Raw genomic sequence first — 24913 nt, forward strand, 5'->3', positions numbered from 1 at the left:
CAAAACAACATGGCAAAATACAGTGTAGCTCCTGCAAATCACATGGAAAGTGTGAACACAGCAATGAAAAATCTCTGTTGACCTCTACATAACAACCTGAACCAGACCGAAAAAAATAAATAAAGAAAAAAAATAAAATAAAATAAATAAAAAAAATAAAAAATTCCCTACCTACCCACCCTGTTTTGAAATTGGGCGTTATCAGAACCACACAATTTTTTTCTTTGGCCTTATACTGAGATCATTTTTTTTTCAATTTTCATCATCAGCATAAATATCCTACAATGAATGTTAACATCGATAAGAAGACAAGAGATAGTCCCTTACAGTGAATAATGGTCTTGGTTCATCTATTAATTCATCTTTGGTATCTAAAGTTCCCCACTTGTAGGCCAACTCTGCACTTTTACGTTTCCAGGCTTCAAGGTAGAGAGTGGCCCATACAACATTGAACAGTGCAAAGATGACAAACATTCGATCTTGGCTAACCTACAAAATAAAATACAATCAGATATTTCTAGAGAGTTTGTAATATTCAAAACATAGGTGTAGTTAATATGCATACCAAGGCTGTTTGAAATTTTGAATAATGATTTTTTTTTTTAAATGTTAAAAATTTCTTGACCCTGGCTTTCGATGCTATAACTGAAAGGTTTTCAGTTGTGGAAGCACCGCATTGCTATTGCTTACACCAATGTGGAGTGCCTACGGTGTACTTTTATGTTATGCCTCAAGGTACAGAGTAGCCCATACAAGATTGAAGATGCACAAAAGACAAACATTCGATGTTACCTGAAATTTTCGACTGCACGTTTAAGTCTTTGCACCACCTTGCTGCTTACATTGATGCACAGTGACTGCAAATCTTTCCCTCTACTTATGGTACAGGCTATACTTTTTTGCATGTACATGTATACAAGTGTCATAATTATTTACAGGCAACATCAAAGTCACTTCACGATATGTGATTCTTAGAGAGTGATTTTATACTTTTATGTCACTCATGTCCAGTGCAAACAGAAATATGCGTTTCAAGTTTTCAGTTAATTTACACGGAGCTGCAGCCACAAAGCTGTGCACTATCATCTCAGGGTCACTACCAACATGTGTTTGTGTCTTTAAATCACTAATGTCAATCTACTGACAAAGAATGAAGTGTGCAGTCAAAAAGTTCAGGTAACATTAATTTTTTGATTAATTTTCAATTTTACATAATCAATGGTTTTCTCCAATGCAATAAAGTACTATAATGACATTTGACTTAAAACTCACATCGTCATCTTCAGTGAAAAACCACAAAAAGAGACCAAAAAATGCTGGTAGGACTAAGGCAACTGTATAGTGACCAAGCCATGCAAAGTACATAGCTATCTTTACACCAAAGTAGTCACAAATGTCATCTGAAAAGAAAACACAGAAACATTTTTTAAAATGTTTCAAGAAATAAGAAATGTGATTCTCATATCTGTTCTGGTGCTGATAATTTCTCTCAGTAGTGTTTTCACATTCAATATAGTTACACTGCAGTAAACTTATTTATTTTGGCATCCAAACATTTTTTGCAGAAAGACAGTTTTTTACATCACAGCTGTATTTTGTTTTGGAAATAAAACAATTTTTGACTCCAGTGTACCTATAGCTGTACAACCTTTAGGAGTATATTTCTTGATTTGAAAAAATATCTGTCATTGCTATCTATGGTTTTAATTGACGGTTACAGTAATTCGATTCTCATACAGATTTATATTGGTGCATACATTATTTCAGCAAAATAAACTCAAATAAGTTTGGCAACAAAATACATACACTGATGACAGTGTTTTTTTCTACCATCAGTATTTACACATAATTTTTAATAATATAATTCACTGTGACAGATGCTACATTCTGATTCAGTTTTCAATTTTATCAGTAACATTTAATTCCCCGGATTTATCTTCCTTCTTCTATTACATAAACATTATTACATTCTATTATGTGAAGGACAAATTTCTAAGTCATGAAAACGCAATTTAATTTGAAATTAATTTGCCATTAATATAATATTCACGAGTGTAATGACAACTAGGATATCTAATCAATTTATACTCTAATTATCAATTTATAAATTAAACACTAATGATCAATTATGCTTGATATAAATCAAATGACAACAGATTAAATTTACAATTTGTATATCTGACAAAGACACACTCAGTTAGCAGTATCTCAGTCCAATGCAAGACCTGAGGCTTATTCACATCAGAGGCAGTGTTCGCTTTAATGATAGCCAAAATTTTGCTGTTGTGAGTCAAAATGAGAAAAACTGGGATTTCTTGTGAGTCATCACACAGTAAGAGATAGAGGAACACCAAATTTTGGTGCATCACTAGAAATTGGCTTCGAAGGCACAATGGTCACCACATAGGAAGAGATATGGGAACACGAAATTTTGGTGCGTCACTAGAAATTGTGTGCGTCAGTGGTACGTCAAATTGACTTAGAAGGGACACTGATGAGAGGTTTTGAATACTAACATTTGAAGAATTGATTGTTTGTTTTTTGTTCTCTTTCCCAGTTTATACCTGGGGTTTTTTGGAGGTCTTTTTTTCGTTTCTGTACCTGATTTAAAAGTCATATTTTTTTCTAATTTTTAGTAATGTATGTATTCAATTTTACTACCAGTGCTACTCCTAACATATTACTTAGTGAGCCCCTGGATCCAAAAGGGATGCAATAAATAAATAAATAAATAAATAAATAAGTAAGTAAGTAAGTAAATAATAAATAAATAAATAAATAAATAAACCAATTTATATTAATATATTTCATTAATTTATTTCAGATAAAACTGGGGCAACTGTACAATGACCTAACCCTGCACAATATATGACTATCTTTACACCAAAATAGTCACTTATATCATGTCAATATAATCGCTTGCTATTTAGTTTCCAGAGTTTTCAACTGTTTATCAGATTCACAATGTCACCTTTTTATAGTCATTTATACCAGTGTATCTTTTAATTGTTTTCATTCAGGTGTTTAATATGTAGACTGTTATTTGTCTTTAGAACATAAGCCTGCATGTACAACATTTTTTACTATCTTACTTTTCTGCATACTGTATTTCATTTGTATTTGATGTAAGGGAATACCAGACATCGTTTTAATTTCTCAATTTAATAATGTATTTTGATATCTTGTATCTATAAGCGGCTCTGATCACTGTCTCTGTGGATATTAGCCGCTATATAAATTTCTATTATTATCATTACTATTATAGCAGATTTATCTATAGTTGCTTCATCTAGAGACATTATTCACCAATGCATAATATATCTATAGATAATTATCCAATAAATATGTGTATATTATACTTACCTATAGGTTGTTTTTTCAAAACTGCTTTCACCCAGGTTTTTCTGAGACTTGCTAGTTTATCATTTTCGTGTAATGGAAACACATGCTGAATGACTCCCTTTGATACAAGCTTAGGAACTGAACAATATGACAAAAATAACACCAAAGATTATCATTTTGACATAACTGGAGAGTACGTCTGAAATCACTCAGGTAACATATCATATGATTAATAGTTATTTATGTAATACTTTAAAATTGACACTACACACAAGCGAAGTTGTATGCATTCAAGCACATAATACAGGATTTATGTTATATTGTTCTACATCACAGCACATGTCTGTCATTGGTTTGGAGATGATTGAATATTTGCCCAAATGTTTAATATCACCATTATTTTTCTTTATATTTCATTACCTAAGCTTGTACAGGTCTAATTCTATTAATTTCCTCAAATATGTTTCATCATTCAACCGTAAAATAAATACAGACTTTGTTGCTACGAGTCAAACAAGACCCCTTATGTCATTCAGAATTTACTCAGCTGAATGAAGGGAAAAATATTAGGGAATAATATATAACTATAAAATGGCAAGATAAATATTTATATGTCGGTATTCATCATTTAATTTTAGAATGTTGCAAAATACAGGTACTACTAGGTTACATTGCATTGTGGGTAATACTATAAATATCAACTGTATGCCCAATATTGATCTACATGTCGTTCAGTTATACATTTGTTGTTGTTGTCTTTCTGGTCATATAATACAACTCAAGTAGTGTTTTCTATTACATAATCAGGGCTTGAAATTAACTTTTTTCTTTGGTAGTCTTAGCGGGCTACCAATTTCAGAAAATGGTAGCCCAAGGATAGTGACCGATAGTCCTATATTCCTGAACTGAAAACATGGTTTCTCTATTGGTAATATGTGTGATATTAAAATACTTTCATGTCCATAAATTTTCATTCCTTTAAATCATTGCATAATCAATGGTAGCCTGAGTGGGTTATCGGCTGCAAATTATGTTAGTCCCATGACAAGAATTGGTAGCCTGCGGTCTGTGGCCATGGGACTACTGTTAATTTCAAGCCCTGATTGCATATATTGAATTCGTATGTATGAAGGTAATACTATCTTGCAACTGGTAGGGTTAAATACTTGCAGCAGTTATTGGTGGGTATACAATGGTATATTGTATCCACAGATGTTGTTGACCTTTTTTTCAAACTATCTTTTAGATGCAGTATGCATTTTTGTACGATGGTATCTGTACTGGCCTTCTAATGAATAGTTTAGTAAACATATGCACTGCATTGGTTGAACAGATAGCTGGAATACTGAAAAACATTATACTGCAAGTTCATTTTTTCTGCAACTTGCAAAGTACCAACACCAGTTAAAAATCTTTGTAAAAAGAAGTGTTTTTGCTAAGGTTTGGAAACCATGGCAACAAGAAACAGGAAATATCATACAATTGGGCATAGTTATGGAAAGATAATGTCATACACATCACGACAGTCTGTACGTAGTAGGTAAAATCTACAAAGGGGTTCCCCATCAAAATTATTCACGGTTTATCAAAATCTATGCAAGTTTTACCAGATTTCTCTTCAGTTACCATGGTTCCCAAACCTTAACAAATACACTGTGATCATTAGTTCCTAACTCACTTATTGGCTGGCCTTCAACAAATTTCACTTTGCCTAATGTGTCCCCTTCTTCAGCTCGTAGATTATTCAACATGAACAAGACAATCTCTTGGCGTTCCTGTGACGTGACAAAAATAAAGTATAATTTAATTTTGTAAAAATTTGACAATCTTGTGATATCTCTAAATGTATGAGGTATACAGCTTTGACTAGTATATACCCTCTATGAGTGTAAGGTTGCATAAATGAACAAATGGTTGTTGTGTGGCAGTTTGTTAGCAATGCAATCCTTAGGGACAGAGCTGAAAAAAAATGAAGGTGCACGAATGAAAAATTGGAATTTTATAAGTTAATTTTAACCAAGGAAGACAAAAAATGAATAAATCTTTTTCTATCCTTGTTCTCTATTTACCTTTAAGGCATTTTCTAAATCTTAGGCAATTTCAAACGTGAGGGGAATTTACTTGATATCTCGGGCCTCAGATGGAAATTTTACAGTTACAATAATATATATGCAGTAGAATTAGTAGTCACTGTGCAACTAGTGCAGTACAAATAAGCCCCTGTGGGAACACTTAGTCTGTTTTAATGCAGTCACAGACACAGTCTCAATATTATTATAAGTACATGTACATGTTTATGCAGTAATTGAATGTCTGCTTACACAGCATACAATTACACAGTCTCATTTAAGCAATGTCTAGCCACATACTTCTGTAACTAAGTCACTCTTCAGATCATTCCATTCAGTTCTGATACACAAACGCATTGACAGGACAGAGTTTTGAAGTTTACAGTTTTTACATGTAATGTCACGCAGTTACTGACAATGATAATTTGTTTCACAACTCTTGAGTGTCTACCATTGAGAATATGTTTGTTTCTGTGAAATCTTTATTGTGTCTATCTCCAACATGAAACCTTGTGATCAGTCTGACTGATCTTGATACATCATTTAATAGCATTTGCAAGCTAAGATGAAATCTACTGTAGCTATTCATACATCAGTTCAAATAATCACAAGTTTCCTGGTAGCGATAATAAAATAGTAAGTTCTGATTGTGTAAAATACTGATATCTACGACATCTTTATTTGAAACAAAAATAACGAGTTTGACTCATTAAATTGCTGTCCAATCTAGCTGTCACTGGATTTAGGGTCAAATTAATGGGATATTTACAATTAAGCTAATTGGTTCTGATCACTCATCAAGTGAATTGGATCGTCATGCCCGATGAGCAGGTGTGTTTCGGAGGTTGTATTTATTAATTTGTGTAGTCCACAGGGAATCAAGTTCAAGGTTCATTGGGGATACAATTATGTTACATGCACATCATATAAGAAGAAAGTATAGACTTCAAAGTCAATACACATTGAAGAACTCTGGGGTTTCTCAACATTTCACCACTACTACAGATCGAAAGCCCAGTGCTAAAAACTTTGAATTTCTTGTGTGTTATAACCTTTGTAAGTCATTTGATCTACCAAGCTGAAGTACATTTTTGATCATTTACTTCAATCTTTGTATTACAATATAATAACATGTAGGAATGTTAATTTTTGTGGAGCCAGACGACAGTTTATTTCTAGTTTTCTGATTTTGATTGTATAATATCAGTTATTTGATAAATTCAATCTCAGTACGTGTACCTTCACTTTTTCTTGATACATCCTTATACATGTTTACATTTTTGGCTTGATTGCTGCCCAAACACGATCAAGACAAAAACATACACTAGTAATCACTATGTTAAGAAATGGCTGAGTTCAGTTTTACTCTTGTACTGCCTTACCTCTGAAGTAAAGAAGACTGCAGGGTTTTCTATGTCTTCATAGATACTTTCTTCCTCACAACTAAATTCTTTTAAACCTCCGCCATACTCCTCTTTCACCTTCTTCCTGATGTCAAGTTCCTCAGCACCTTTGAGTAAGCTGAAAAAGAGATGTATCTAAATTTTACAAGTAGCAGATAAAATTGGAAAAGTAGGCAGTACTTCCTAGGCCAACGAATCTGCCCAACATTGGATATCTAGTAGTTAAACAAAGAATTTTAAAACACAAATTAGGGTAAAAGTAGCCAGCAAGAAATTGTGGAGTAGCCAGTTGTTTTTTGCCAGCCCTGGTCATATCGAGACACATTTTAAAAGGACATTTGCTGAGTTTGTAAGGTTTTGGTGGTTAATTATTGATGCATATAAAAGGAAGCCATACAATTCTACTTACTGAAGCATACATAAACATCACTTGCAACAGACGGAAACAAATATACGCTTACAGGTATATTCAAATGTCAAAGATAGTATTGTTGTCATATCAACTGTGCTACTGCCAGAAGATGTTTTTATATGTAATGCCATTGAAGGTATACACTGAAACTAAATATCATACTAATACAGCTAAAACGAGATGTCAAAACTCTTATAACGTTCCATGATTTTTAATGCGCTACCAGTCAATTGCTCCTTTTATGTCAACACTTGTTACAAATTGTACAATTTAAAAAATTTTCCTACCTCTTTTGTAACAAAGTTTTCACGATGAAGATGAATAATTGATTGTTATTTGACAGTCATGTAAGATATTGTCATGATTGTATGTGAAATTCTGATGGCTGACCAGCAAACTCAACAGTACAATCCATGAACTAGTTATGTAGGAATGGTTGCCATGGTTGCATAAACTTATTTTTCAAAACTGATGGTAAGATAAATCAACACATAATTTTGTAGTCATCACTGAGACAAGGGCTGTTGTAAAATAACTTACTTTCCAAAACTGGGGTAAGATATCCTTTATATAAACATGTTCATCAGGTCGGTAAAACCATAGACTGAAAGTGTTTCTTCTCGACTGTCTATGGTAAAACATAGTAATAATACATTCTCATACTGTGACCAAGGGTTCTTATTATTTACGAGTAACGTTTTACCTGTTCAGGTCGACAGGCTTTGACAAACTGTCAGTTTGCTGGCTTTACTGCTTGACAAAACGTTACTCGTAAGTATTACGAACCCTTGGTCGTGGTAAAACTTACAAGAACGTATTATTACTGGGATAAGATAAAAGCCAAACACATCCACATTGCTATGGTAATGAACTTGTTATGTAAAAACAGTTGTATAACAACTTACTTTTCAAAACTGGCGGTAAGATAAAATCCATAAACGCCCGCATTGGTATGGTGTCGTACATGAGCACTGATTTCTGGTGATCTAGCTCTAAGTCTTGCCAATACCCACATCAATGTCTCGTCATCTGTCTTTCCTGGGAATGTCATCACCAAGTCGCAGTCTTTGGTTGGTGCCGTCTCCTGCCATATTTTACTAGCTACAGCTTTACTTGCTTTAGCAAACTTTTTACCAAATATTTTTGCTAAAAAACAAAAAATAATCAAGTATAATTTAGATAAGAATGAGTCACGGTCAGAATGAAAGCAAAGAGTTGATGATCGCGAAAAACAAATATTGGTTATCTTCTGACATGAGAAATGATTCATTTGAAATTGAACAAAATTAGGACAAAGTTGAAGAGTCTTTTGGAATGTGGAAATACGACACAGTTGAGGGGTCATTTGGAATCTAAATATTGATAGATAGGTTTATTCACTATCAAGGACTTTTTTTTAGATATTTAAGTTTGTGCAAAAATTACAAGCAAAATATATTATTATTTTAACTGCATGTATACTATCATCAAATAAAAATTATAACAGAATTCAAAAAATCCCTTTTATAATAATTATATGTTATTTATAGCAAAAGCACTTTGAGAGCAATTATCCCATTTGCATGATTTGCATTTCACTTTGACACTGTTGTCATGACAACTGAGTCACTTTGTCACTATTGTCAAGACAATGAGGACACTCTGTTACTGTATGTTGCCATTATTGGCTGTAAATCTCAGGGCTTGCAGTTGTCCAGGACACATAGAATTGCTTACTAAATATTATATCTACACTACCAACTTTATAAGATGGTGGTCATTCAGACCTATGAATGGCCACCAGTCCAGCCCTGCATCTATGCACAAATTTTGATATATGCACATACTTCAGCCTTTGACTTCTCAGTTAACTTCTAGCACATACTAATCACATATATGTCACTTAAGAGTTCTGCTTTCTGGTACATTTATTACATGTATAACCTTTGACCTCCTTTAGTGACATGCAACTAGTATCTCCTATTTCCTAAATATAACTCACAAATATGCAAATCACTCATCACTATGCAAAAATTATGTATCACATAACTTGAACTGTGTCTCATTGAATAAAATGTCACCATGTAGAAAATGATGCACACTTACGAAATATATCCCTATCAGCATAATGTAATGGTGGAATGACAATTCAACGATGAACAAAAAATGAATAAACTGCACTAATAATGACAACTGTTATTAGTACTATTCTTCAATTTTCACGTGTATTGCCATTAACCATAATCAATGAACTTACGAAAGAATATGAAATAATAATGAAATGAAATTGGCCTGATTCCCTACCATGTATCATATTACATATTTTATTCATCATATAGATAGTATATGATATCAGAACCCAATATTAATCATTTTATACTGAAACATACATAATTTATCTTATCTGTTATGCATGAATCTTTATGTGCTGTGAATCTGTCTAGTTAACTCTCAGCAAATAACCCTGTACTCAAATAACGAGCACGCTGGTAAAAACCAAAGAACCAAAGAAGGTGAAAATTGTATTAAACGAAATATTAGAATTAAAATGAAAGAGCATACGTTGGGGATGTATTCTGACTATATTTATCATGCATTCATAAAATATAAGGGTAGTCTCAGAAATGTAACCTTTGGTAAATTCAACAATGTTTTCAATTAACTATAAGCTGTATCATGTCTTAAGCTAAATATTTTGCATATTAATTTGAATTACTATGCATGAACACAATTGATAATTGTCACAATCACTCTGTAACTTGATAATGTTGATGAGATATCAGCTAGGACAAGTAACAGCTGTTTTACATGTAGTGCATGTAGCTAGTTCTAAATATACCACTTCAAAGCCAGTAACTATCCCTGGAACACCTCCCTCGACAGCTGCAATATGTGATGCCCATTCCAAAACATGTTTATTTTATTCTCTCTTTTCGTTCTTCATGAGACTAAAGGTCATCTTCTAAAATGTGTAATTTCATACCTATGAATTATACATTGCAGTATTATGACTGACATGTTACATATTGTTTATCCATTTTTGAGGAGAGGGTCAGGATTAACACCCTCAATAAAATGACCTTATAGTTATACTATAGATATCATTTCTACGCTCTTTCATGACATTTGCATAATGCATATCATTAACTATGCAAATATATGTGTTGAAGCTATTCACTATATTTGTGTCAGTCAGTAAACTAATGGACCTGTTTATTGGATTAATAAAGGTGTAGTCTTAGATAAAATGTCTGTGTGTATTTTTACATGTTATGTTATTAATTCTACTGTATTTTCTTCATCCATTCATCAATATACAAATCTTCCCGTCCCTTCATCCATCCACCCACCTGTTTATTCATTTATCTATCAATATATCTATATGGTTATCTATCTGTCAATCTATATCAGCTATCTATATTTCCAACTGTGTCTAATTGTTTATTCATCTATTTACCTGATAGTGTTTATCGGCCTGTGTGTGTCTGTCTCTTTAAGAATACTCTTTCTCTCTCTATCTATACATGTCTATATATCTATCTGTCTATACATGTCTCTATATCCATCTATCTGTCTATCTATCTATATATATTATCTAGCTATATATCTATCTATTATCTATCTATCTAGACTATCCATCTATCCCTCCATCCATCCATCCATCCATTCACCCATCCACCCACCCACCCAGCTGCCAACCAGCCAGCCAGCCAACCATCCATCCATCCATCCATCCATCCATCCATCCATCCATCCATTCATTCCGCCAACCAGCCATCCATCCATCCATTCATCCCTCCATCCATCCACCCATCCATCCACCCATCCATCCATCCATCCATCCATCCATCCATCCATCCATCCATCCATCCATCCATCCAGCTGCCAGCCAGCCATCCATCCATCCATCCATCCATCCATCCATCCATCCATCCATCCATCCATCCATCCATCCATCCATCCATCCATCCATCCATCCATCCAGCCGCCATCCATCCATCCATCCATCCATCCATCCAACCATCTACCCTTCTATTTCCTGACTGTCATAAGTCATGACTATCTCATCATCTATTCACATTATTTGGGGGTCTGTCACTGTGTAAATGTCCTTGTGAAGTACAGTCCTAATGAAATAGTATTACATATAACTACCAGTAATCTTAGCTGTATGAATGCAAGAATAGATATGTAACAAGTCAGCTGGCATTGATGGCCTCAATTAGATCTATGTAGTATTCAAAGGGTGTCAGGTTGTAACCAGCAGCAGCTCGATAGAATACATTCTTCTCCGCACACCACACCCTACCAATCACAATCATTTCATTATCATGCACTTTGAACTGTTTCTACACAAAGAAAATACTATCTTCATCAGCAGCAGAAGAGAAGGGGTAATGCTAAAAAAAGGGGGCATAATAACGACATGAGTTATTCTCTGATAATGTTTGCAAAGTATTCAAAAAATTACTGTTGTTATTCTAGTCCCTTATACTTTGATAATTTGATATTTAATCTCACATTACTAAATTTTGCTAACCAAGGACAGTATGACAAAAATCTATGAATAAAAATATGAATTTCAAAATTTGCCTGTCTGCTATTACTGCTTAGTCTAACCAAAGAAACATATGATAATCATAATTCGTTTTTGAAAACATATTTATAAATTTGAATCAAATATTGAAAATCTATTATGTCAATTGTTTGTGAACTACAGAATGGGAGTATTGAATTCACTTAACCAAGGCATGTATATTTCAAACGTTGTTATTATTAAAAATGATAAATTTATGAATATTAAAACCGCCCATTATGATTATTAACTAAAAATTCATTATTCCATACTAAGAAAATGTACGATTATATAAGAACTACTCAAATAATTTCATAAAGTCTTCAATGATTCAAATATTACAATTCTACTGTATCGATTTGTTTTTGACTAGACTATGAAATATGGAATTAATTTTTTTTTTAAATATCACAAATACGAATTTGAAAATCACTCTATTATCACATACTGCTTTCAATCAGTTTGTGATATTTAATACTTGAGGTATAAGTGATACATATACCTCACAATTTCACAGACAGACTCAAAATAATGTAGCTTATTTCAGTTAAATATACATATGTATATATCAAAGTTCATTTATAAAAGAGATTACATCTGTAGTGTAACCTATCTATTTCAGGCTTATCAAAACCCATGCAAGCCACATTTGAAAAGGACAATAACTATATATAAAACTGTCATTCTACGTCATGACGGCTCACATTAACATCATTGAATACACGGTACTTGAAATATGAATCAAAATGTTCCAAATTCTCATACTATCCCCATTTCACATTTTTTAAGAAGGTGCATGAGTACATCTTTTATTCTCCCCAATATTTTTCTTCTTTCAGCTGGAACATACCCATGAGATAGGACTGTTTCCAGTACTCATCTCTGACTTTTAGTTTACAAAGGTTTGCCAATATGCATCTTTGACGTTGAGTTACAAGGCCCCTTAAGTCACTTGTGTTTTCCTCAGCTGAATGAAGACATATATTGGGAAGTAAATAATTGAATTGTGTAAGTGTCACTGTAACATTACGGTGACAATAAACTCTCTCAAACTCTCTCTTTCTTCAGTGCAATCTGAGCCACCTAATTTGATACTTTAAATTGACATTCTAAGATTAAGTTACTAGCATGTGTACATGTCAATGAAATTGATACTGCAGTTTTGCAAAGCAGTGCTAAACATTTTATAGTTATGCTATTTCATCTGATGGAGCAAATAAATATTTTGACCAACAATCACATGTATTAAAAGTTGCAGCAAGTGGGTTAAAGGTCTAAATACTGGGTGGTAAGCAGATGCCCTGGATAGAGCAAAAACAAAAAACTGATATAAATAATAATAACTGAACTGAACTATAAAGGGTAGCAGATTGCAGTCTGTGACCAGTTATACCAATATGTTACATGTATAAATACTATACATGTATATAAGCAGTTACTACGCATATATCATTACTTTGGAGTTATTATGGGGTTAATATGGTTCATTCCAAACAGGTACAGAATTGCTCATGAAAAAAATATGATTATGGTAATAATCATAATTAATAAAAAATAAAAAATTGAAAAAAATGCATATTGGCTTACCAAACACAATGCTTTCCATGGTTAACAGAAAATAAGACTAATGGTAACAAAATATCTACATCAAGGCAAGCACGGGTTAGGGATGGAATGGTTTGGGATGTTAGTATCAACGAGGATGAAGAGTGGTGCAGCAGGTGATATTTGGGATGACACTGGATGAGGACGGACGTACGGTTATCAACGATGCACACAGTTGCACAGTTTATCTAATAGCACACACAACGCAAATCGATACCCGTTAAATGAACAGCAACGTTTTCATCCACGGTCTTCAATACTTCCATCGAATTCAAATCGACACCGATGCACTTTTTCACTTCAACCTTCACGACATGTGTGTTGTTTGTAAATACCAACTTGTACGTTACCACTCCGATCACCACACTCGTACTCACTCCCTAGCTGTTCGGTTCGGCTCGCAGCTAAAAATATGTAATATTCATCTGTTGAAAAGCTAGGTGCCTCGAACTGTCAGAAATAGCTATTCCGCAGGACTATTCTATTATAAATACAGGTATAAACAAAAAATTCCTAGACGAATTATTTGCATGTGAATCAATGGGTGCGAATTAGCATACTTAGCGGTCTGTTCAGGTTCACTATTTCTTCGCCGTTTTCGTCATCAAAATCTGTCTGAGATGTGTTTTCCATGGTGATGAACCACTTCAGATTAGCGACAAATAGTCCAGAGATCTGAGATGAACGACCATATTAGTCGAATTTAGTTGTTTTTTTCACAACGACACAAAATTTGATGTGGAAGTCGCCATTTTGTCGTGTGCTATGCAAATATATATACACACTATACTCTCGGAGCAAGAAAGAGGGCGTGGCACACGGCCACTTAAGATGAAGGTTAAGCTATATGTTCAATAATTCTATAGGGCGGTTAGAATCTCGTATAACATATTTTTATCGAGTTCCCTAATGAGATCGTTGACCCATGGCTCAAATACAGTCTCGGTTGCGGCAGCCATTTCTAACAGTGGCATTTTTTTTCAATATGGCTCCATCCCTACATCATATATAATTATAGTAAATTATATCAACTTTCAAACCTGCGTGTTTCAAGCAAATTGAGCTATCATCTAGACATGAATTTTCTTCTAAATTTCTAATTTCTTTCATATTTTCTATATATATAAACACGAGGAATAGAAACATTCAACAACTGCAAAAGAATCTCGGATATGTGTTGCAAATATTGAACGAAAAATAGTTCATACATGCAGTAATTTCAAAAGACGCCATTTAAATTATGGAAAACATAATCTTATGACATCAAATACATTCTAAAGAATGGATACTCAAATACGAAAGAGAAATATTGATCAAGGACATAAAGCCCAATGTCAACAGAAAACTTAACATAATGACGCCTAATTATCAACCGTAATGATAATCAATAAATACAGACTATATATTATGACATTATCATCTATCCTACTGGTAGAACAGAGCTTACAATTACAATTATTGTGAGAACAGAGTTTATCATTATTGTGAGAGAGAGAGAGAGAGAGAGAGAGAGAGAGAGAGAGAGAGAGAGAGAGAGAGAGAGAGAGAGAGAGAGAGAGAGAGAGAGAGAGAGAGAGAGAGAGAGGAGGGAGAGAGAGGGGGGAGAGAGAGAGGGGGGAGAGAGAGGGAGAGAGAGAGAGGGGGGGAGAGAGAGGGAGAGAGAGAGAGAGAGAGAGAGAGAGAGAGAGAGAGAGAGAGAGAGAGAGAGAGAGAGAGAGAGAGAGAGAGTACAGTGTGGGGGAGAAGGGGGATATTGTAACTTGTAGTGTATGTCTTGTGTTCATTTGTCCATCGTCCTAGATTTTTAAGGATAAGTGACAATGACAGGTGCACAAACAAAAACAGACACGTAAATGGGGTCGATTATCGCAAGTCTTAGTATGCTTTCACCTGCTCTCGTACTTTGTTCACCGGAATGGACATATTAAGTAAAATACCAAGTCTTTATACTTGAGTTTCAATGATTTTTGCGTAATTCTAATGGATCGATCGTTATTAGTAAACACCCAGAACAACAATTACATGTTGCTCTCCTACTAGCTTATGAGATACAGACATTCGTACCACGCTATCAGTCAGCACTCATCCTACGCATATGTAATTGCCATATTCTCATCGTTGACAAACGGGCTTACTCGATGATGAGATGATAAAACACAGACCTTTGTGAATCTGACATGGTAATTTCGTATAAAGAACACTCAGTCAACATCTTAACCTTTAGATTCCATATAAACACTACACTATATAGTGTGTCTCTGAATTTTACGTCTACATGCTTGGCCTGAAACGAAGGACATGGACACTGATAGATTTATAGCCTCGCGTTGCTATACTATAGCCGTTCTGAATCGATCCCAGAGTGAATCGGAGGGGGGGAATTAAAGCGAAAATGTTGCTTGCATATAAACTTATGAGATGCGCACATTTTCTTTTTAAAATGACCGACTGTTTTGACCGACTACCGACTGTTTTGCTGTTGATAGCCTGAGACAAGCACGTTCCATGTGCTTGTTAATTGATGCTTCATTTGATATCTGGTATGAACGATTTCTTTGCTTACATGCTTATAATTTTTGGCGTTTCATTAGCACATCCTTTTGTTTAAAACATAATAAGTTTGACTAGATACTTTCTTTAAACAGTAAAGAACATAGTTTTCGATGCAATGCTTGCAATATGAGGATTTATTTTGTTCAATCTGGGGATATAATCGATAATATAAATGAAACGGAAAACTCTGATTCTACGCAAAGCCATCATCGTAAACCCCAACCTCTTTAATATCTTCTTTGTCTGTGGTTGCGTCAGCAGAAAATTTGTACTCGAGCTCTGGGTTGCGAGAATGCGGAAAGCGAATAGTTTGTGTAACTTTCAGTATCTGATATCACTTTCATCCCCCAAAAATGCACTGTTACAAAACAGAAAGAAACGAAAGACAATTGAGGACTTCACACTTCATACTTCATACTTCCACTGATAAGTAAATCTTGTCTGTGATACTTCACACTTCACACTTCATACTTCCACACACAATTACAAGTATATCTTACTTGTCTGTGATACTTCACACTTCACACTTCACACTTCACGGTTCACACTTCCCTACAAGGCTTTCGTAGAAAGACTATTATTGTAAATCACTATGAAACTAGCGTTCCCTATTATTGTATGTATGCTCAGATCACTATTTACGACCTTGGTCTAAGGCACAATATGCTAGAAGATCTAGACATAATGTGGTGTTCTGAACTCTCTCTGCACTATTACCGTGGTAGATGTTCGTCATGCATATACACACACACTAGACTCGTGTGACTTGCTCACTTACTAGTATATTGTTCAGTCACAGACAAGTATAGCCTTCTTAATTGTCTGTGGTTCAGTATACGTTGGCCTAAGGCAGGGGACAATTACATACACCGAATATACTACGAATATAAAATGTGTGTATTTCATTTTTACGTTTAAAGTATATTTATACAGAAAAACCCATATTGTAATTTGGGATATTGTAAATTGAATTTTCTGATTATCCCTTTTCAGGACAAACGTTAATATCTCTATCAACTTCCTCTATATGCGCACACTAGTTCAAGCTCAAATACGTACACGTGGTTCAAGTTCGTTAGAAGTCAGGGACAACTTTATACGTCAAGTACATTCTTACATTGTAATATTCCTCTCCCTAGCAGATCACTGTATGGGGGAAAACAAGTTATTCTGATTTCAATTGATACACATTTCCTCAAAGTTTGCTTTTCCGATGCAAATTACTGTGAGGGTAACACCCATCAGAGTTATTTGAAAAGAAATTGAGTTTACTTATCACGCTATATTAGGGATGTTATATAGAGTTATGACGCCAGGCAATGGTTATACTGCAGATAGACTGCAAAACAAGTCTTTGTGATAGACTATCTATATGTCTACCTCAAAGTCACAATAGCTACAATTTTCGACTATTTTATATACAAATGTTGATATGGTTGACCACAACGGATCATACATGTATGCCTCGTGCACCAAAAATAAGAATTTAAGGTATATGCTAAAAATATCGTTTCGCTTACAGAATAAATCGTTTTAAAAAGATCGAAAGATTCCAAAGATTGTCATCCAATTCATAATTCTTGATTGCATGATCCCCTTTTTGTATGCAAGTATCGTTTATCAATATAGACTTGCAATTGTTGCGTGAACTACTTGTAACACAGCAAGCATCAGTTTTTATAACGTGACAAGATCGCTTTATCACGGTACATATTCACTGCATGCAGCTGATAATCTAAGAGCAGTATTCTCAATTTGATGCGCACGATCGCTGTCTAACTGTAGCGTGATATGTATATCTACTAGTCTTACCTACAACCCTGGGGATTGATGGATGAATTCCGTTCCACATCACGTAAATGTGCTAAGCCATGCATTCAGATTAGATTGGCTTCATCCTCAAATCTCATTACTCATTTACATTGTAACGTGTTTACAACATATAAGTGTGTTACCTTTGCAACACAAGCAATATATCTCGCCAGTACCAGAGTACGTCACTAAAAAGTATCTTTTATACTGGCTTCCTCGAACAAACCTCTAATTCATGATATGCTTTTGCTACATACTTAGCTCTGATTAAAGGATCAATGCTGAAACGTCATTTTTTATTGTAAGTGGCTTCTTTTGGACTGAAGACGTTTTAATCTAACCTCGCAAATGAATCAGTCTGTGCGCAGAAGAGTACGATCTCAGCAATAAAAGCAATCAGATCGGCTTTTTCTGAAATCGCCCTCGTCTGTAAACGTCTACAAATGAACAGGAATTTGTATTAGTGGTACTACTAGTACTGCTATAGAATAAATCACAGATTGCCTTCTTGTTTCCATCCATTTATTTATTAGAAGTCTGATCTATTAAAGTGCGTAACATCAGTCTGTAACTTTATGGTATTTGGCAGGTGTACTTTTAGATTGAAATAAATTCCATCCCAAGGACCAAACAACACTAAATCATGTCTAACAAATGGTACAACTGTTATGTGTACATGATGTAAATGTAATTCATTGTGACACTCAGGAATGTTCACCAATAAATTCAAGTTCGATTCTATCGACACAATGTGCAGTTTCAAAACCCCTTTGTGCATATTTAACCAAATAAAGTACAGCGTGTCAACTCAGATTTATGTTAACGAATACAATACAGCATATTGTGCTGTCTCATCAGTCATATCTCGCTCTCGAGAATCGTCAAACACTCTAGCTGCTGGGCACATCTCATAACGAAAGTATCAAAATTTACTAACGTTGGTGGTGTAATTTTAAACGTCAGGTCACGTGCACGATAGAAGGCCGAGGTTTGTGTTTCACCAGGTTTAACTTTAAGCAACATTTTGAGTACTCTTGTTGTAAACGAAACAATAAATATGGGCATTAGATATCGACTTGATCTCTCATACTCTCACAGATACAAACACACACACACACACACACAGACTGATTACAACCCTCTCGACATATTTGGATACCTTATAGTATACATGATCAGGCATTGCAGGTGTTGATAAAAACTGAACAAAGGGAAGGAAATTTCAGGCTAAGGATTTTGGTCAAGCAATTTCACAAGTGTTGAAATCAACACAAACATTTACTGATGATAAAACTAGTTCCCCCCAAGAGTTGATATGACAAATACTTTTATGACATATGATATGTGGATGGTAAGGACTTAACAAGTAGAAAGAAAGACTACCCACTCGTTGCTATGTAGTAAATAGAAGTTTGACAACAAGCTTAATTGATTTTATTCGTCGAACATTTCAAGTTATCAGTCAGTCAACTGAGATACTTACAAGTTAGGGAGTCTAAATACGGACTCCTCAGCAATATACAAATATGGCTATTAGTATTACTGAAGCTGTTACAGATACGTATATACAGGGCTGGCAAGGATATGAAAGTGTGGTGTTTGCTCTGTATACATATACAAATATTATGTCTACATAAAACAAAGAAACCACAATTACCAAATAAAAAATAATTGTAGAAAGCATCCTACCGAGTTTATTATGTCATGGGTAACTGCCTATTTTGGGTATATATAGTTTCTTTCTTAAATTTTTGTCTACATCTGCAGGTCAAATACCATACTTGCCAGTCCTGTATATATTTCATTGACACCAGGTAAATGATAGACCAGGTATATGGTCAGTTTTGTACCTACTGATGTGATCAATCCTAATTTTATTGCTTAAAAAGGTCCACTTTGGATGAGAATTGAAATTTAGATGTGAAAAGCAATTGTCTGGTAGAGCTATAAAAAAGGTTGGTCCTGAACAAAAGAATGATCTAATGTACTCCTTATGGTGCCCCATTGATAAGATAACATTAATGACTTGGATTAAACCATAGTCCTTGAAGTTTATAACATGCAAATGTTCATGTGTAGTATAATGTCTTCCATGACTCATCATCATGGTCACTAAAAAAATATAGCACCAATGAACCATATCCCCAGTAATTGTAATTTTTGTCTATTCTATTTCTATACAGTATGACTGTGATTCTTTTCATCATGTTGGACCTTTATGCCATCAAGACCCTGTAGCAGTCACATACAGCAGAAACATGGGATGATCGCTGAAAGACTGTGCATATGATACACAATTTATGTTTCCATAGATGGTTTTGATAAATATGAACCACACTTCAACAGACCACACATTTACAATGAATGATTAGCACCCAACCCCCCAACTGATTGATACACAGGCACAAACACGTCAAAGAAGCTATCGAATATCATCACTGTGCATGCTCAGATTTTGACAATTGCGTGTATATACTATAAATTAGCGAGAATTTGAGTCTGTGTGTCTAGTTGCCTGTGGTGACACGTGTGTACATACAGAGCCTGCTTGTCGGCAGGGGTGTGGTGTTGTTTATATTTGTAATGAGTGGTCCGTGGGAAGCCTGTTTTTATCTATTTGAATTGTTCTTGGGGAACATAAAATCTATGGCGTATGCATAGTTTTTTGGTAACTATTCCATGTTTCTGTTGTATTTTTACCATGTTATTAGCATTGTGAAATGTATGTGGTTAGACTGAACTATTTAATGTGTAACTATTTTTTAGCCTCAGAGTCTCATCCTTCAGAAATGTTAAATATGGTTGAATAAAAATTCAATTCAATTCAATTTGAAGGATCTCCTGACTGGATGAGATCTTGGCCATAAACAATATTGCAATACCCAGATAAACCATTACAACAAATAGCCTCTGAAGTTTAAACATACCAGACCACATGACTAAAACAAAATACAGACCAATAAAAATATCATGAAGTACTGTATTATGGTCTCACTAAATTAACAAATGTGATACATTTACAGGCACTGGTTTTGTTATACCCATACAAATTTCAAACAGATTTATTCACTCATTATTTTTTAGAAAATAAAAAGGTTATCCAAGATAATACATAAACAGTATGAATAAATAAATTTTTGTTTGTATGAGCATAAAAAATAATTTCTTCATAACTGATATAATTATTTGAATAATTCTCTTTATAGACTGTAAGATATGTCGTGTCATGGACGGGGTTGACCGATGTGTGAGGGCGCCACGTCATGGCATACCTTATAGACTATTCTCAGATAGTAAAGTTCATATTTAGCTAAAGTTCTGTCTTTTTGGATGTCAAGCCAAATACCATTATCTTGGTGAGTTGTGATCTGAACTTTTCTTCATTATACTTCACTGTAAACAAAGGAAAACGAATCATTAAGTTACACATTCATTTACTGTCCATATGGACAAACCATATGCTGCCAATGAAATCGTGATCACAGTTAGTTACATATTAAAGGACAGTCATAGAAATAACAATCATTTTGATATTTTTGGTTGTTCCATGTATTACTATAGGTGCTTGTGAGAATAAGTTGACTTTCTTATTTTAACCCTCTAGCATGAGGTAAAATGGCATTTTAGGTACCACGAATAGACCATTCCAGATGACTAACAGGAAATTGAGAATACAGCACCCTTGCTGAAATTGGGGTATCATCACCTCATAGTACTGTTTCTTAAGAGGTTTGTCCCTTGGTATTCTGTAGAAGTGTATATCAGGGATAATTTACGTATTGTTCAGACATCAAGGAAAGCAGCAGTGCTCTATGATTAACTGAGTAACACACACACATACAGGATGTACAGCACCACCATAGCAAATGGTGGAAAAGCCTATTGTCTAGTATCCCAAACAAGTGAAATGATATCTTCCATTTGTTCAATTTTGACTGTTTCTTAGTTGATATGTTTCAGTATATAAAACCAACTCACCTGTATTTTTAACTATCGAAAACTCTTCTGGCCTAAGAGGTGTGTCAGCATCACCCTATGTAAAAACAATAAATAGTGAAATTCTAACTTTTGTCAAAAAAGTACATTACTTTATAATAGGCCAATTATACATACAGTAAATATTAAAAGGCAACATGACAAGTGCTTGTCACTTAGTGAAAAGACAGACATTTAATCCAAACAAAGCATTACTTGGTTGTTATAAAGTATTAATACAAAAAAAATTAAATCAACTGATGGCAATAACCTGATGGGACAAATCTCAATTCTGCTTTTGAACATTGAGTACAGCAGTCAATTTTTCTGATGTGATGTCTATATTTATATAAACAACAACCTGTACTTACAAATGCTGCAGCTTCTTCTAATTTTGCTCCTTTGATTTTCAATTTGAATTGTTGAAAGAAGAGGTATGACCTGCCACCTGGCCTCTCTACTGTACATGAATAGGAACTTTTATCTGGACTGCCTGATATCGTCATTACCCATTCCTACAAGTGAACCGGTTTATACATGTGACACGACAGAAATAATTACCCATGATTACTAGATTACGGTAACATCAGAAACACATATGACATGAGGGCAGAATTTCATTCATGACCTGAAAATCTTATGAATTAATCCATAATGAGAAAGAAATTGTTAACATCAATAATGGCTCTGTATAAAATAACAAAATGTATAACTGACTGACATAATAGTAATATATATTGGGTTGATTAACTTTGGTAGATTTAAAATACACAAATCCTCTTTCCCTTTACATCAAGATGTGAAACCTATGACAAAATATTGATGGCAAAAATATCAAAATGTGAGACATTCTACTCTATTGGTACAATCAATGTTAGAAATAGAATGGGTAAGTAACACTCTAAAACCACGGTTCAAGGTTGTTCCTACCTCGGGATAGGGGTTAGACGACATCCCCCCCACCCTCACCCCCGGAGATGACACACGGAAATCAAAAATGAAATATTATATTTGATGTATTTTACCTCATGTGTTCCTCCCTGGGCTGCATATGTAAATATACATGAAAATGAGTCCTGTGGGTGAAATAAAAAAATGTTTCAACAAAATGTGAGTTACTTTGTTTTAAAAAAAATTCATTTCAAGAAATAAATAAGTTCTCACATTCAATGGTAGCAGTTAAATGTTGTTGACACAAAACAATGACATTAGAAGCATAGTTTAGACTACAAATATCTTGGTGTAAACGTTGCTACACAATGTGATGCCACACCTAGCAAGTAAGGTTTTAAGTTTTCTCAAGATGTTTACAGCTGGTCCTCGGGTGGTTACTCAACACTATGTCAAACAAAATATGAGTTTGAAGTTTGATGTAATTTATAATTATTATATGATAATTACTTGAACTACAATGCTGAAATAACCAACTAACATTAAAACTGATGAAAGTTGGAAACAGAAACAGGCACCATTTATCTATCATCAACAAATTGTTTGTTAGTTACACACATGACAACACTACACTTGTAGCTTTGTGCCTATCTATGTAATATAAATTATAATCCAAGAATCAAATATACATATACCAGTATAACTAATACATGTTTAAGGGTAGGGGTAGTGTATATTTTATCAATGTCACTGAATAATTCATGGCAGTGAATCTATTCTCAACCTTATCTGATGTCTATGAAGGTATAGTACAGAGACAGATGGTGTTTTTACCTCATAAAAGTTGTATTCATTTGTTTTTGTTTTTCAAGTAATGAAATGTACATGAATTTGTACATATCAACAGGCATAGATAGAGTACTTCTAAAAATATAATTTAAAAATCAAATGAGGCCATTATCAACACTTTTAATTTATATTTGGAGCTAAAAAATGATATACTTAGTTAGATACACAATGGATTTTAGGTCAACATTTTAAAGCCTACATAAATATCAATACTTAGTTATACCAAGTAATTAGGCGTTTTTTTTTAGCTGTGTGCTGTGTAAAATGTTTTATTAACTTTCAAGAGGATAAATCTAAAGTTCTTTTTGGTCAATTTTATTGAAACTTTAAAGTGGCCATATGGATGAGGATTGGGGTTATTATTTTGGATTTTTAATTTATGAAACAATTTTATCATGGCTTCCTACTTGAAAAATCAATGTGAAACAACATATGCCAAGTCCTTGTAGTTCAATGAATTGCAAAAGCATAATAAATGTGTAAAATGTTTGTTATTGTACTTACAATAACAAACATTTTTTAAACAGATTTTTTGGCTTTTTGACAAACACAGACTTAGACAATGTTGTTTCACATTGATTTTTCAAGTAGGAAGCCATAACATTGTTTTATAAATGAAAAATCCAAAATAAATACCCAATCTTCATCCATATGGCCACTTTAAGAATGTCTTTTTCCCCAAAAATATTTTCATCTCATTTTTGTTGTATTAGAATTTCTAATCTAGTCACATGAGACATAAGGTTGGAAAACATTCGAAAACATTGCAATACAAACTCCCTTGTCAGTCGCATATCAATATGTTACAAAATCTATTGCTGTAATGTTGAGTAATTTGGTATTTTCAAGTATTTGTTTTGTTCACTGTCGTGTAAGGAAAACTTTCTCTCCCCCTCCCCGGCCCCCCTGGGGAGGGGACTGCTCAGAGTAGTAGTACTTTCCTCGTACATTTATTATTGTGTTTTGATTCTGTTTTAAACTTGCACCAGTTATGAATATAGTAGGTACGATGTTGAGTTCAATTACTGAAGCATATAGTTACCATTTTCTGCTGCACTGTTATCACCTGACCACCTGGCTTGACGTCAAAGTGTTCTTCTAAGAGCTCGTCAGCATTTTGTGCCACTATGTGGTAAGTTAACATGCAAAAAGTTGCAAAGAAAGCTACAGACTGCACTTGCCACAGCGCCATTTTGGATTTCAATAATATTAACCAATCAGAAACGACTACATGTCAAGCTGCAGCTGAAGTTGTCGACGTATTCATATTCTTATTCAGCTGTTTTCTGATGAAAATCTGTTTACAGGTGACTCACAAAAATTCGTACATGGGAAAACAAATATGAGACGAATGCACAGTATATTTTCGCCATATCAAAGCACATCTAGCTAACTTTGAGAATATTATTGGCCGCTGTACTTCCAAAGGAGAGAGTGGAGGGAGAAT

At 34.2% G+C, this 24913-nt stretch overlaps 2 protein-coding genes across 5 annotated transcripts in view; both read right to left on the reverse strand.

Moving 5' to 3' along the window:
- Nucleotides 1-14135, reverse strand: part of LOC144443247 (anoctamin-8-like) — a 29430-nt gene extending 15295 nt beyond the window's left edge. For 2 of the 4 annotated variants that reach the window (XM_078132671.1, XM_078132668.1), the window contains exons 1-7: nt 13947-14135; nt 8132-8372; nt 6794-6932; nt 5021-5117; nt 3364-3480; nt 1273-1400; nt 328-489 (exon numbers count right to left, since the gene is read on the reverse strand). In XM_078132671.1, the coding sequence (XP_077988797.1) occupies nt 328-489; nt 1273-1400; nt 3364-3480; nt 5021-5117; nt 6794-6932; nt 8132-8372; nt 13947-14019 (957 nt within the window). In that variant the 5' untranslated portion in view covers nt 14020-14135. Of the gene's footprint in view, nt 1-327; nt 490-1272; nt 1401-3363; nt 3481-5020; nt 5118-6793; nt 6933-8131; nt 8373-13368; nt 13772-13946 lie in introns of those variants that run through there. The other 2 variants (XM_078132670.1, XM_078132672.1) reach the window with 2 other exon arrangements.
- Nucleotides 14136-20781: 6646 nt separating this feature from the next.
- Nucleotides 20782-24646, reverse strand: LOC144443717 (myeloid-derived growth factor-like). Its single transcript, XM_078133257.1, has 5 exons — nt 24509-24646; nt 22752-22802; nt 22098-22241; nt 21730-21784; nt 20782-21144 (listed from the first exon to the last, which is right to left on the reverse strand). The coding sequence occupies exons 1-5, from the start codon at nt 24608-24610 to the stop codon at nt 21062-21064; spliced, it is 435 nt and encodes a 144-aa protein (XP_077989383.1). The 5' UTR covers nt 24611-24646; the 3' UTR covers nt 20782-21061.
- Nucleotides 24647-24913: the final 267 nt, after the last annotated feature.

Source organism: Glandiceps talaboti, chromosome 12, assembly GCF_964340395.1.
Source record: "Glandiceps talaboti chromosome 12, keGlaTala1.1, whole genome shotgun sequence".
Classification (NCBI taxonomy): domain Eukaryota; kingdom Metazoa; phylum Hemichordata; class Enteropneusta; family Spengelidae; genus Glandiceps; species Glandiceps talaboti.

What these genes read in the sequence shown, in the direction of transcription:
- LOC144443717 (XM_078133257.1), bottom strand. Translation starts at nt 24,610, where the DNA reads ATGTTAACTTACCACATAGTGGCACAAAATGCTGACGAGCTCTTAGAA. An exon ending in TAGAAGAAGCTGCAGCATTT is followed by an intron (nt 21,785 to 22,097) that starts GTAAGTACAGGT and finishes GTTTTTACATAG; the next exon opens with GGTGATGCTGACACACCTCT. An exon ending in TTCGATAGTTAAAAATACAG is followed by an intron (nt 21,145 to 21,729) that starts GTGAGTTGGTTT and finishes CTTTGTTTACAG; the next exon opens with TGAAGTATAATGAAGAAAAG.